At 36.0% G+C, this 15,885-nt stretch overlaps 1 protein-coding gene across 1 annotated transcript in view; it reads right to left on the bottom strand.

Annotated features, from left to right (window-relative positions):
* GRM1 (glutamate metabotropic receptor 1) overlaps positions 1-15,885 on the bottom strand; it is a 155,625-nt gene that overhangs the window by 34,256 nt on the left and 105,484 nt on the right. The window contains exon 7 of the mRNA XM_030929607.1: positions 3,754-4,684. Within this exon, the coding sequence (XP_030785467.1) occupies positions 3,754-4,684 (931 nt within the window). The remainder of the gene's footprint in view (positions 1-3,753; positions 4,685-15,885) is intronic.

The raw sequence follows: 15,885 nt of genomic DNA, 5'->3' as shown, positions 1-15,885 counted from the left end.
TGTCAGTCTGATGTCTTTAGGGAGGAAGGATTGTAACTGTTTTTAGTTTTGTACACAATTCTGTATGCAAAACGTCATAGGAATGTATTGTCACATTTCAGCTCCATGTGCCATCACACTGTTTGGCACTCAGTGATTTTATTTATCTAGGATTTAACTAGAGATGTTAGTTTGGCATGTAATCATTGATATAATTGCTCTTTAAAGAAGCATGTCATTTACAAGATATTTGAATTTTTCAGTTGAATAATATTAACTCATTTTGCCTTAAAAGGAAGTGTTAAATTACTTGGATCTAATTAATTTACTTCTTCATTTATGTCCATGGATTTCTGTTTTTTTCTATTTCCAATAAATACATTTTTTCAATATTTTTAAATCTACTGAGTCCTGAATATTTTTTCCATGCATGTTCATTTTTTTAAAAAGCTAAAGAAATGAGAGGTGTCAAAGGTAACTTCAATTGATCTCACAGGCATACTAGGAGTATGCCTGATGGGACTTCTAATTATAAATAACTCAAGTAACCCAAACACCTAGTGTATTGATTAAGCTCCTCCTAAATTTTATTCCAGAAAATGTAAAGCAAGGGCCCAAACCTTTGGTTGTGTCAGATATTCAGCTGTGAATAAAATAAAAATTGAAGTAAACTTTGCTAAAAACAGACACGCAACATCATTCCAACCACGTATCTCAGAAACAGCCTGTCATGAGAATGCTGTTGGACTTGCAATGCCTCAAAACAATGTTCAAACAGATAGATCAGTTGGAAGCTCTTCATTACAGCATCTGTTCTGTGTTTATAGCTACACATGCAGACTGCTGAACACCCTCAGTGTACCATAAATGTAGGAATTACACATCCAGAAGAGCAATAAACTCATTGGGTGATGTGTTCTCTAGAGTTTTTAGCCCCTTTGCTTCAGTTAGCAAAACTCTAGCAGATTTTTGCTGCTGTAAAAATATTAGATTGTTTGTGGTTTTTGTAACTTTGGAGACAAACTAGGAAAATATAAAATGGCAATAAAAAGGTAAAAACATAAGCATTGAGATTCTTTTTTATATACTAAAATTATAGTCTCACATAGTTACAACAGGAGCAACAGACAAATAAATGAGAAAAATGAGTAAACATATGATTGTTTTCCATAGAAGGTTAGCCTCAAATACTCTCTCCGGGTCAGTTCATTTGCTTGGTGCATATTGGAGTAGGTATAAGTTGTACTCAGAAAGCTGCAGGTTATAATTTTTAATTAAAAATATATCTCTTATTAAATGAATTTAATAATGCTTGATAAATAACAGCTAATAGTTCAACAATTTACTGATGAAAGCAGCACTTCCTAGACAACAAATCCAGTTAATTTAGATCATGCTGATTTTTCTCTCAAAAGCAAGATCCCACATGAAATTAATTTCTACATTTCTAATAATGAAGGGAATGTTCTCAGTTTCTAAGGAAAGTGGTTCCAGGTGTGGGAAGGTAATCTCTTGCAGCAATGCCTGGCCACGAGAGAAATGCTCAGCATTGTTAATGTGACGTCAGATAGCTCCAACTCATCTCTGCAGCAAGCACTGCATACTCTTCATTAGTCACTGTTCTCTTAAACAGGTGCCCATATCTGTCTGTACATAGAATCACTGGGAGAGCTTTCAAAAATGCATATTCCTGGGAACCAACACAAGATAACTTAATTACGTAGGTTTTCTCTTTACCTTAAATAGTTAGAAGAACAACTTTCAAAAATGACCCATACCCAAAAATTAGAAGAAAGCTTCTGAAGAACCATAATAAAGGCAAGGTAGTTGGAAACATGGAGTGGAATAATGGTGGATGTTGTAATGGAACCCTCAGAAAACCGTAGGTGATGCAATAAAGTGAATATTTTAATCCTTGTGAACACTCCAGTTTAAGGAATGCCTTCTTTCTTTTCATTTTCTTTCCTCTTATTTCTTACCTCTTAATGGAAATTGTTAGTGATGCCATTTTACATCTAGACTAATTGTTTATTTTTTCTTCCATTTTGTGGCACTGTTGGTTTGCTTTCATGCTCCCTGTTAACTCCCTGCCAGGAGTTTGCTACTGAGGGCAGTTTGGCTAGAATAAAAAAACATGGTAAGAGAGAGAAAAAAAAAAGGCTAACCAAATTTTATGATCAACATCTTATAACAAACTTAAAAATTGATATACCAAGAAGTAAGCATACATTATTAGCTTCATCTTAGTTTTGAAAAAATTAGGGATGTCTTTACTTGAAATCCATAAAATGGATTTCAAAGGTATGTTTTCCCAAAGACTCCCTTGTTAGCTCCTCAAGGTACATAAATTCTGCAAAAGATGCCCATGTTGCTGCTTGGAAAGTAAAGATACAAAACCAAGAAATTTAAAGAATGTAAAATTTTTGGCATGAGTTAAAGTGAGAAGTTTCATACCAGTTAAGACCTAGACAAAGAATAACTAAAGGGAAATACATTGAAAAGTTACAGAAATTCTACTATCACATTTGGGATTAAGAAAATTTTAATAATAATCATGATAAGGTACATATTGTTTAATAATTATTTTATCCATCTGAATCTTTCAGCAGGAACAATATTGTCCCTCATTTTGTAGGTGAGAAAAGTAGTCTGCTGTAAATTTTTATAAGTTGTATTTATTTATTATTATAATTTTCTTAATTCCTTTTTACTTTTAAAGGATTGTTTGAAACAGTAAAATTAACGCTGCTAGTGGAGAAAATGACTTAATTTTTGGTTAAGTTGGTTACCTTTAGAACTTCAAGCATCCCTGCTATATTTGAAATAAAAATCATTACATGAAATTTGTATTCATGGGTCACAGAAAGAGGTGACATGTGCAAATTTTAACATATGCTTCTTCTCAAAATAGAAAAAGGATAGGAAAGTGCTTATTATACAAACAACTCAGAAGAATTATAGAAATAGAATTCATCTGGACTTTGAATAGAATTCATCAGGACTTTAGTGTTCACACACAAGTCTCAAGATTTGGGCTTATCACCTGGTTCCTTTTTTTTTTTTTTTTTTTTTTTTTTTTTTGGTGCTTTATGACTAAGAAACTATTCTGATCATGACATTGCAGTAGCAGAGATGACCCAATGCATGTATAACATTGTGGAACATGTTTATTACAATATACATTCAGGTTCAATAAATAAGAGAGAGATGATAAGATAGTTGCTTGCAGGATCTTACTTTAGGACATACTTAGTGCTCAGTAGTGATCAAATTTTGACATGGCAATTTCTCCAGGTGCTAAGTTTTCCTCTCCTTCACCCCAGTTTAGAAGTGGTGTGATTCCAGAATGATAAAAAAAAAAAAAAAAGAAAGAAAAACAGAAGCTACCTTCACCATGGTCAGAACCAGACATTATAATTAGTGCTTGCCTCTCTGACCCAGCCTCCAGGGGCACAATGATGCTCCATAGGAGGACCCATGCAAAAGGGTAAGTTACTGGCAGAACTGAAGCTTCCACTTCTAGGCAAGAATAAGGATTGTTTCCTGCTCCTGTTCTTTCAAAGAAATGAAAACAGAGAGGAGCCTCACTTCTGCATTCTTACTGCAACAGAATGTGAGATTTAAGAAAGGGAGAAAAGATTAAGAAAGGAAGAGAAAGACACTGGGGAAATGGAAGAGAAACTCAGAAAACTAGAGGAAGATAGGAGAGAGAGAGAGAAAGCGAGACAGAGAAAGGAAGAGAGAAGAGAGACAAACCCAGGTCAGACAACTCACTTGGCATTCCCTGTCCCTGCCTTCTTTCTTCGAAAGATGTTGAGGAAAGTGTTGGAGCGGCAGGGCAGCTTGCCATCGCCAACATGCATGCGGACAACATCAGAGGTGGTGAAGGCACTGCGGACATTCCTCTCAGGCTTGGCAATAATGATGTACATCTTGGGAGTGAACATGCACCCCAGAGCCACTGTTACACTGAGACTCACTGCAAAGCAAGTTGTGATGATCTTGTAGTTGCTCCCAAAGTAAATGGGCACAAAAGCTAGCCAGATGATACAGGTGGTGTACATGGTGAAGGCAATATATTTGGCCTCGTTGAAGTTGGCGGGCACATTGCGGGTCTTGAAGGCATAGTAGGTACAGCTCATGATGAGGAGTCCATTGTAGCCCAAAGGTGCCACCACACCCAGGTTGCTGGTATTGCAGATAAGGTAGACTTCCTTGATACTTGGGTAGGATAGAATGGGCATAGGGGGCTCCATGATGATCAGGGTTACCACCAGGGTGAGTTGCACACTAATCAGAATTGAGGCAATGATCACCTGAGCCCAGGCACTCATGAACCTGGGCTTCCGGGTGCAGATCTTCTTCTTGCTGCCAGCCAGGATGCGTGCAATGCGATTGGTTTTAGTCACTAAAGCAGAGTAGCACATCGCAGAGGAGAGGCCAACCAAGAGGCGCTGGAGGTAGCAGGAAGTGATAGTAGGTTTGGCAATGAGAGTGAATGGGCACACATAACCAAGGAAGATGCCAGCTAGAATGATGTAGCAGAGCTCCCGACTGGAGGATTTGACCACTGGTGTGTCCCGGTACAGTACAAAGATTAGGGTGACAAACAAGGTAACAAGGATTCCCAGGCATGAGAAGGCGATGGCTATGATGGATTCGATGTTGCTCCACTCAAGATAGCGGACAGGAATGGGCTCACAGCCTGTGATGAGAAAAATCATTTTAGCATGAATCCAAGGTTTCTGCTAGGAATAACAACATGCATATTAATCACCAGAGACACAGTCATCTTTGCATCCTTCATGATTTATGGCATTTAATGCTTTTTAAAAAATGCTCACTATTACACAAATAAGGATGCATCATTGTCTTACCTAGGCAATTATGTCCCCAAACTTAATCTCATTACAAGCCTAATGTGACATACTTGAACCTAGAAAAATGATTTTTTCTTCCAACATCAGCATTATAAATAGATGACATTCTGTGGATGGGACTCGGTTCTACATGTTCAGAAAAAGAAAACACCCAAATAAAACTTTATTTCCAGTGAAGGTTAGATGATGATTATGGGATAGAATAAATTATTAAAAAATAAACTAACAAAACTTTTCTTTTGATGCAGTCATTGTCTGTAAGCAAGTCCAGCTCATAGACAAGTCGTTTTTGGCCAGCAGAGTGCTTTCAATGTAAATTTCATCGACTTCTTTACAAGAATCTGCATTCTCCTGTTTACTGCATAGCTGTATATTACACCTTAAATCTCACTCCTCTACTCATGAATCATGAATGATCTGTATCTGAAACCGGAGGGCCTTTGAGTTAGTAACCTCTAATGAACTTATCCAGGAAGAATGAAATCTCCCCTAACCCATCTCTGGAAAGGAAAGACCAGAATTTGTTTCTAAATGCCTGGCTTATCTTTTCTCTCTAGATGGAGAATAAAATGTATTTTGTATTTCAGAGTGAGAGAAAAATCTGTCAGGCTCTGGGACAACCCCTTCACAGAATTTTGTAATCACAAAATATTTGTTCTGGACCAATATTTCCCAAATTGTGAGAATAAAATTTCCGTAAATTTAGGAGAAGACTCATTGTTCTGTAGCCATGGCAACAAGGAACCACCAGAACCAGTGCTAAACCTGTCAGTCAATCAACAACTTGCCTCAGTGAACATGTGTTTGGATGCCAAGCAAGTACTGTCAGCCTTTACTTCTGATAATCACTCAGGCAGGATCAGAATCACTTCAATAAATGAGTGCTAACTAATCAACAGTCTCATATGAGTAATCGTATTGCTACAGGTGATGTCAGCCAGCTCTCAGAGTCTGCAAGGTTTCCAATCCCTAAACTCCACACTTTCTAAAAACTCCATATAAAATGAAGAGTCTTCTGCTCAGATAAAATATATCTGCCTAGCATAACTATCCCTTAGTATAGTAAGCAATTTGTTTAGCTTTTGTGCTTTTTTTTTTTTTTTTTTTTTTTTTTTTTTTTTTTTTTTTTGAGATGGGATCTCACTCTGTCACCCAGGCTGGAGTGCAGTGGCGCAATCTGAGCTCACTGCAAGCTCCGCCTCCCGGATTCACGCCATTCTTTTGCCTCAGCCTCCCAAGTAGCTGGGACCACAGACGCCCACCACCATGCCTCGCTAATTTTTTGTATTTTTAGTAGAAATGGGGTTTCACTGTGTTAGCCAGGATGGTCTCGATCTCCTGACCTCGTGATCTGCCTACCTTGGCCTCCCAACGTGCTGGGATTACAGCCATGAGCCACCACACGCAGCCAGCTTTTGTGCTTTTTTTTTTTTTTTTTTTTTTAAATATGTATTTAGCTTCAGTATGTTTCATATTTCTAGAGGCTTCACCAAGATAATATTGAAGAACCCTTATTTGGTAACATTCCAGGAGATGCTCTGATCAACAGGGTCACTCACTGGATCCCCTCATGCCCACATTTTGTCCTTCCCACGTACTACCATGTGAGTCAGTCTCAACGATTTTCTTGCTCGGGCTAATTTTACTGAGCTCTTGTTGCTGAATTTGTGTGGTTATCCTAGGATTTGTAATCATGTAGGTCTTTGTATAGAAGGCCATTAAACTTAGGTCTTTGCGTAAGGTAATTTCACCTGTATCTTTATAATATTAAGTCACATAACCTTTGGTTTTGAAATGCACCATTTGGTAATTAGACATAAACTTTTTATTATGTCAACAAATATTTCACTTTAGAGATACACAATTTGATAAATATTTTTTCCATATCTGTTTATTCCCTTGCTGTTTCTTTGCTTTTGCTATTATTTACATACATACATAAAGTCTTATTTTATGGGTCTTTTTTGTTTGTGAGTTTGTTTTGTTTTGAGTCATCTTTTTCTGTTGGCTATATAAGGGATAGTACCTAAACATTAGAGGAACATGTAAGCCTAAGAAGTATCCAATCCAAGCTGGCCCTGAGTGCTGTTTGGAGATCCTTTAAATTGATAACCAATTTGTCAAAAGTGGTAGATCACTCAGCCTTAAGTTTCCTAGAATACCTTTACAAGAATACTTCCTGTGTTGTCAACTTATGAAAGATGACTTCATTTTAGTGATTGTGTGTTGCCTTCCTACACTCTATTTGCTTTGGGAATCTAAGACACCATTAGCAAGCACACACTTTTGACAGAACTTAGTGGCCTCTCTTCCTTGTGTATCAGGAATTTGTCTCTGTCTAAATACAAACATTTTTCTGGAAGAACTTATTCTTCCCATATAAAGTCACACATTAATCCTATTTTTTTTTTTTTTTGTTTTCCCAATACAGGTCAGACAGATGATACACAGATGATAGATAGATAGATAGATAGATAGATAGATAGATAGATAGATAGATTGATAGATTGATAGATGATGGATAGATAGGAAAATAGATATTTAAAATAACAATGGCCGTACGGGAAGTTTTGATATGATGAAGTCGATAAATTAAAATATTTAAAAGAAGCTCTAGACAAATTGGGAGATAAAATACCATAGTCAATTGTCAATTTCTTTAGCTGACATCCTACAAACAAATTTTCCAATTCAAAGATGATTTTTGTCAAGGCTTTGGTAACCTTCTGAATGCTACCTTCTTTTCATTTCATTCTTTTGCTGTGCAACTTTACCTGACTCTCTAAATGAGCTACTCTGTCATCAGAGTTTTCACTGGAAAAGAGTATAACATTTTCAACTTTCTAGAAGATAAGTCAGATGTATAGAAGTTGAATTAAAAAACTGGTATAAAGCCAAATTAGGACCTATAGTTAATAATTTTCCTAAACTTCATGAATACAGAACATAATGCTTGCTATAGAATTTGGAAATTTTATTAGATATTTATTGTCAAATATGTACCAATTAATTCAATTAGTTGTTAGCCTTTGATGGAGAAAAATGTTTAAATGCAAGAGGAGAAAAGAGACGATTAAAATAACCCATCGGCGTAACATTTAAAAAAGAAAAATAGAAAAGGCATTGCATAAGGCACTTTCAGAAGCTTTTCTTTCAATAAATACTCAAAATTGTAAACTAAATAAAGATGAAAAATAAACTTTAGGAAACTTTCAAATAGTTCTAAAATAGACTCAACAACTAACATAAAAAGGACCATATTCTCTCCGTCTGTAAGTAGGCTTAGATCTCCTGAATTAGTTGAATCAAATGAGGAAAAAACAGTTAAAATGTAAAATTACCAATCTAGAAAATATCTAATATGTGGCTTGACATTTCCAGATAGAGTTAAAAAGTAAATAACCCAAATCAACATAATTATGGATCTTTCAGTAAACAAACTAAAAGGTCTCTGTTCTCTGTGGCTTGGGAGCCTATGGAAGAAAATCTGTAGCTATCTCAAGCAGAAGTTTCATTTGAAGAATATTTGTGAAAACTAAGTACATCTCATGAAAAATGAGCAACTTATTCTGGAAGGACAAGTTGGCCAATTAAACAGCAATGGAAAGACATTTTCAAGATAGCAAAAGATATGTCCTGCTCATGCTTCATTTGTAATTAGATTAATTTGGAAAAAAATGTATGGGACATTGATAAAATTGCAAAAAAACCTTTGAGCATCTCCAGATGGATTGTATGTGGTTGTCCCTCTCTGTGAGTTATTACTAGGTACTAGTTCAAATAGTGTGCTTATTTTATGACTCTGTTTAAGCATTCCCCTGTTGAAAAGCCACAATCCTCACAATGGCTAAAATACAGTTAGATTTTTATTTCTTAGCTGAAACATTCTAATGTATAAATCCAGTGATATGAGGACATTTTCACTGGAATATTTATTCATGACCTCATCATTCCCAACCCTCTAGAAAAATGAAAGGGAACCTTGATACACTGATGTCCACACCCATTAGTGATTTTAAACTGAAGTTCTGCAAAAGCCTCCAGAAGCAGAAAGAGTATGGAAGTTAACTGCTGATCCAAGGACCTTGAAGCATGCTGATAACCGTATGATGATGATTTTCTGTGCAAGATCACCATTATAAAATTCTTGTATATATCATTCTCTCCTTTGTATATTCTTATTCAAACTTCTTTCCTTACTGATTTAAAGCTATACAAATCTGAGTTTTACTATTTCTCTTACTACTAAGAGGGATTTATCTGAGCCTAGATATTACTAGAGACAATCATCATACTAACTCGATAGTTTAGTTGTATCAAATTATCATTAGTGGACATCATTTGAGAAATTATATAAAGGTCTTTGCCCATGCCTATGTCCTGAATGGTATCGCTTAGGTTTTCTTCTAGGGTTTTTATGGATTTAAGTCTTACATTTAAATCTTTAATTCATCTTGAGTTAATGTTTCTATAAGGTGTAAGGAAGGGATCCAGTTTCAGTTTTCTGCATATGGCTAGCCAGTTTTCCCAGCACCATTTATTAAATAGGGAATCCATTCCCCATTGCTGGTTTTTGTCAGGTTTGTCAAAGATCAGATGGTTGCAGGTGTGTGTGTTATTTCTGAGGCCTCTGTTCTGTTCCATTGGTCAATATATCTGTTTTGGTACCAGTACCAATTTGTTTTGGTTACTGTAGCCTTATTGTATAGTTTGAAATCAGGTAGCATGATGCCTCCAGCTTTGTTCCTTTTGCTTGGGATTGTCTTGGCTATACAGGCTCTTTTTTGGTTTCACATGAAATTTAAAATAGTTTTTTCTAATTCTGTGAAGAAAGTCAATGGTAGTTTGATGGGAATAGCATTTAATCTATAAATTTTGGACAGTATGGCCATTTTCATGATATTGATGCTTCCCATCCATGAGTATGGAATGTTTTTCCATTTATTTGTGCCCTCTCTTATTTCCTTGAGCAGTGATTTTATGACTAAAACACCAAAAGCAATTGCAACAAAAGCCAGAATTGACAAATGGGATCTAATTAAACTAATGAGCTTCTGCACAACAAAAGAAACTATCATCAGAGTGAACAGGCAACCCACAGGATGGGAGAAAATTTTTGCAATCTATCCATCTGACAAAGGACTAATATTCAGAATCTATAAGGAACTTGAACAAATTTACAAGAAAAAAACAAACAATTGTATCAAAAAGTGGGCAAAGGATATGAACAGACACTTCTCAAAAGAAGACATTTATGCGGCCAAAGAACATATGAAAAAAATCTCATCATCACTGGTCATTAGATAAATGCAAATCAAAAGCACAATGATTTGCACATGCCAGTTAGAATGGTGATCATTAAAAAGTCAGGAAACAGCAGATGCTGGAGAGGATGTGGAGAAATAGGAAGGCTTTTACACTGTTGGTGGGAGTGTCAATTAGTTCAACCATTGTGGAAGACAGTATGGCAATTCCTCAAAGAGCTAGAATCAGAAATACCATTTGACCCAGCAGTCCCCAGCAATTCCATTACTGGGTATATACCCAAAGGATTACCAGTCATTCTACTATAAAGACACATGCACACGTATGTATCACAGCTCTACTCACAATATCAAAGACTCAAACCAACTCAAATGCCCATCAATGATAGACTAGACAAAGAAAATGTGGCACATATACATCATGGAATGTTATGCAGCCATAAAAAAGAATGAGTTTATGTCCTTTGCAGGGACACGGATGAAGCGGGAAAACCATCATTCTCAGCAAACTAACACAGGAACAGAAAACCAAGCATCACATGTTCTCACTCACAGGAGTTGAACAATGAGAACACATGGGTATAGTGAGGGGAACATCACATGCCAGGGCCTGTTGGGGCATGTGGGGCAAAGGGAGGGATAGCATTAGGAGAAATACCTAATGTAGATGATGGGTTGATGGGTGCAGCAAACCACCAAGGCACGGGTATACCTATGTAACAAACCTGCACATTCTGCACATGTATCCCAGAATGCAAAGTATAATAATAAAAAAGAAATAATATAAAGGTATGTTATGCTAACTTTTCCAATAACAACACTCTGCATATGCAAAGATTGCATGAGTTTAGTTATTTGAAAAGATTCAGAAGACTTGCAGAAGACACTCATGTAACAATTTCATTTAAAGTCAAAAGGTATAATATAGTGCGAGAAAGACAGTGCACATCAGCACCAAGGGACAGAGAGATAACCAGGTGCAAGCTCTCTAGGTGCCTATTCACACATCGATAGACTTTATCTGTGGATTGGACTACCAGGGTCTCTATCACAAACAGTGGCTTTGGGTTAGCTAGGGCAGAAGTTTCAGTGGAGTCTTTTTATCACCCCCAAGTCATGTAGCCAAGTCAATAATTGGTGGTTTCAGGAGAAATCCATCAGTGAGCAAACTGGATTTGGTTGCCACCAAACACATTTTAAACTTTAAACTGCATATCATAAATCCAAGTTCCCCTAATGAGACCAATAATCAAAGATAGATACTAAAGCCTCTCCAAGGATAATCATAAAGTTTTCCCAATCTAGCTATAAAATAACTCGGCCCTATACAGTACATCAAATACAAATGAAGAACGATGTTGTTATGCTAGAGGGGATATAAGTAGCCTCGTGTTGTAAGAGTAGCAGTTTTTCATGACACCCAGAAACACACTTGCAACTCTACTATAATTGCTTTATCTCTTGGGAAGATCCTAGATTCTTTTGCATATATGGACACCAGTCTCTTCAACGCCAATCTGGAACCATCCAAAACAGAATCCCTTGAAGACTGGGACTAATAATTAATATTTTGAGTAAGTTTCTTAAAAGTTTTAGATTATTTTTCCTTTTCTTCCTCTTCTTTATTTTTTATTTAGGATAAATTTAAATTTATCCTAAATTTGAGAAACATTAGCTTTGCCATCTTGAGGGAATTAGCTATAATGTCAATTTTGTCCAATTATGTAATGTCATGTTATGTGTTTTTTTTCGAGGTCCTGTTTTGAAGTTTTTAAAAAACAGTTATCCAACCTCTAGGTGTGTTTGGCTATCCCAAGACTAGAAAGAGGGGAGACTGCCTTCAACCAGTGGAGACTGTGTCCACCTGACCGCCGAACTCAAAAGGGGGACTTTGTGAGAGTTGTGCATACCATATCTGAACCCTGAGAACTTCAGGTCCTGGCAAGTATTTATGATTAGGGTTATTACAGAGAACTCAGAGCTCTCAGACAAGTCAGTTCCTTCAAGCTGACTACAAATTACTGAGCAAAATCAAAGAAAGGTAGCAACAACTCTGATCTGAGGACTGGTAGCTACTTCTATTTTTTGAATCAAATGTTGTGCTTATAAGATCCAGATGTATTAGAGGAGGATGAAATTTGCTATCAGACTTTTTCCATTTAGGTCAAGTCAAATTTAACATGAATGAAGGAATAAAATTCTATGCAAAGTGTCTTGGGGTAATTCATAACATTTGCAATATTACATCATGATCATATAAAGCTTCATCAAAATGCTTCCCTGATTGTTTTAAAATTAGTATAAATAGTGATTCTATTATAATTCAATGAAATTCTACCAGGTGAAATTCTGTTTGTAATTCAGTGCTCAGTTCAAATGTCCCTTCTTCTGCAAAGGCTTTTTTCTTCCCAGGGAAAAATAGCTGCTCCATATTTATCTGACATTTTACACATAACTCTATTGTAGGACTTACAGTTGGCTGTTTACATGGCTAGTTTCATATGAAGCTCCTCCCTTATGATATAGACATTGCTTCATTCACCTGTATATTCCCAGTTTTTAAAAAGTACTTGGCACAAAACAGATGGTAGTGTTTATTACAGAAGGAAATAAATTAGCAGATTCTAGTGTAAGAGGTTACAACAACTGTTGGGATGGAGGAAAAGTTGTTAAAATTAGTTAATGTTTATAAAGCATTTTCTGTGTGTGTTTTTTTTAATGAGAAAATGTGACGTAGTCTGCCTTTTTGAGGAATGTTGTTATTTTATTTTTACAAATAAATTAGTAGCATTGGATTACATATAATTGGTCCACAAATTGTTAAACTACTGTCAAGCTGTGTATCATGGCAGAAAAGATCCCTGTTTTTGTATCATAAGAAATAAAGTGTGAGATTTAAGTGCTGAATTAAAATGTGCAATTTCACAAGAAGAAAATATGAGAAACTTTTTAACAGTTTCAAAAAGCACTTTCTCTAAGAAATATACTAATTTCTTCATAGCCAGAAAAAAAAAAAACCCGCATTTCAATGGAAATAAAAATCACAGTAAACCTGTTTTTATTCATTAATATTATAATGTATGGAGTATATATTAAAAGTAGCTAACTTTTAAAGTGATTTAAAGTATCTTTTAATCAACTATTAAAAATAAAATGTATATTTTACTTCAGTAGAATACACTATTTTTCAAAGAAGAATGATTTCTCATTTTAACTAAAATTTAGTAAAAAAAATTACCCATAAATCAAATACCTACTTAAAGGCAATGTGTTTACTTTTCTGAGTAATTCTACTGATTTTTAGTATTCTGTTCCCGTGGGTTTTCTCATTTCACAACTACCGCTACCATGGTAACACCCACAACACATTGGCATGGACTATGCCCTTGCTCTGTGCTTGACATGGCACCAAGCAAATGGTAAATGGGATTTCATTTTCCATTCATGTATGAGACCAAAAGAAACACAGAATCAATATGGATCATTAAAACGTAAGTATAAATTAGAATGAGGAATCTATATTGTGAAAGACCCTAAAGATAAGATTTGCAACATCATCTGAATATATGACCGAATCATAGCTGCATGATTATTGTTATTAGCTAAGGGCACAGTCTGAGGAGTTGCTGGCTCAACTCATTAGAATGTTAAAGTGACTTTTATGCATACAATAGATCATGGCATATTAAATCGTTAGAAATGTAATTGTATTAATATTCATCTATTTTTAATCAAGGAGAATTTTAAAAATATTTTACCAAGTTAAAGATCCCTAATCAATGGAAATGATCATTCGGCAGTGGACAGAAAATATACAATAATCCCACAATAGAGCATCTCCAGGGAATAAAAGGCATGACCTTGAGTTCCAGTATTACATCATATCAGGTTTTTTAAAAAAGTTTTTTTATCTTAATATTTTAACATAGGATAGAAATTTTTTTAGTGTGTGAGATAAGCCCTAATGAAAGTGAAATAGAGCAGTAGGAGAAGTTTGAGAAAGCCCAAAAAATGTAGATAAAAGAAAAATGTTTATACCTCAAAGCCAAGACTTCTGACTCCTGAGATTAATCTGATAAAGAGGTCACTTTTGTCTTTGAGCTTCTTCCTAGTCAGCTGTGATCTCAGTCAAACAGATAAGCGGGATGACTGTCAGTCAACCCCAGCTCTCAAACACAATGGCCATCTAAGCGGACCTACTTATACAAGAAAAAGAGGCCTGGCTGGAGGCACATGCTATGAAGGAGGATAAAAATTTGAAGAGAGATAGTCTAAGTGGAGGGAAGGCATGAGTCCAAAATGAGGTTGGAAAAGCTTTTCCAAGCCAGGCCATTGCAGGCAACCATGGCAGAGTGAGAGCATTCATTAGATCCAGTGACAAACAATCTTGAATTCTCACGGTGGTTTTTCTATTAACCAATTGCATTGATCTCGATGACCTTGGGTGAGTCCCTTCTTCCTAATTACCTCAATTTAACAAAAGTGTATTAAGTAGCTAGTATGTTCAAGGCATCAGGCTATGCGCCAGAGAGTGGTGTTTCTCTATGGGTGGGACAGGAAGTAATTGCATCAGGATCTTCTGAGTTCCACTCCAGAATGAGCAAAGGGGAATCTCTGGAGGTGGGTAATTCCTGGGCAATTTTTAGGCATGAAATTTATCTGGCAAATAAAAAGATGAGTGAGATGAAGTTCATACCTTCAAAAATGTTCTGATCTACTTTTCTTCTCTTTAAAAAGGACCTTTGTACTAGGTGACTTATAAAAGCTTTCTGCTACTCAGTTTAATTTTTTCCTAACAAAATTAACATTTTACAAGGTATTGTGACTTAGTAAGTATAATTTTAGTTACGTGACCTAGTTCTACTTACCTAGTCATTTTTGACGTATTTTGAATAAACTGCATGATTTCTTAGTTGCATATTCTTACTTTGAAACAGGTAAAAAAGTGTCCAACCATCAAGAATATTACACTTTCGGATGATTTTCAACAGCACCCAGAAAGGCATGGAGTCAGGCATTAGTGGTCTACGTTCTGCTTCTCACTATTTTCCTGACTTTGGCCATATGAATTCACCTCTCTAGGCCTCAGCTCCCTCTTTCTAAGATGACAAGATAAGGGGCTAGATTATTCAGATGATGAAGTGTCTATGTACTCAGATAAAGAAAAGCCTCTATGGCTCCTAAAATTTATGCAAAGTTTTATGAATCATTTCTCCTCTGTAAGCTCATAACAAGGTCTGTGAAAAACAAAACTCATTTATATAAACATCACTCTTAGGAAACTTACAAACTCATATAATCAATCCCTCTGCATTCCGTTGGTTTTACTAGTGAATCATCTGTTGCATTCATTTATTCCTTTCCATTCCTACTCTAGCTGTCCTAATCCACTCCTTTTCAAATAACTCACTTGCATCAATACAACAACTTTCTATACCACCACAAGAAGCATACCAGAAATACAGATATCATGATGTCATTCACCACTTTAAAATTCTTTAGTGGTTCTCCTGTGCTTAAAGCCAAAGTCCAAACATGTAGAGGAAAGTTACACAGAAGCACTCTACCATCCCACCAGTGTCCTTGTCGATTCTCATTTCTGACCACTACTCTACTGGGCCGTTGTGCCTACCTACCAATCCCACATGCTTGTCCTATGGTTTTCTGCAAAGGTGTCATCAACTTTCACGTTTCCTGTGTTCTACTTTAGGCCTGAAATTCCTTTCATCTTCTTGCCTGCCTAACAAACTTTACGCACCCTT

This window comes from Rhinopithecus roxellana, chromosome 4 (genome assembly GCF_007565055.1).
Source record: "Rhinopithecus roxellana isolate Shanxi Qingling chromosome 4, ASM756505v1, whole genome shotgun sequence".
Lineage (NCBI taxonomy): Eukaryota > Metazoa > Chordata > Mammalia > Primates > Cercopithecidae > Rhinopithecus > Rhinopithecus roxellana.
Note: the sequence above shows the minus strand (reverse complement) of the source record. Positions and strands in the feature narration are given on the sequence as shown.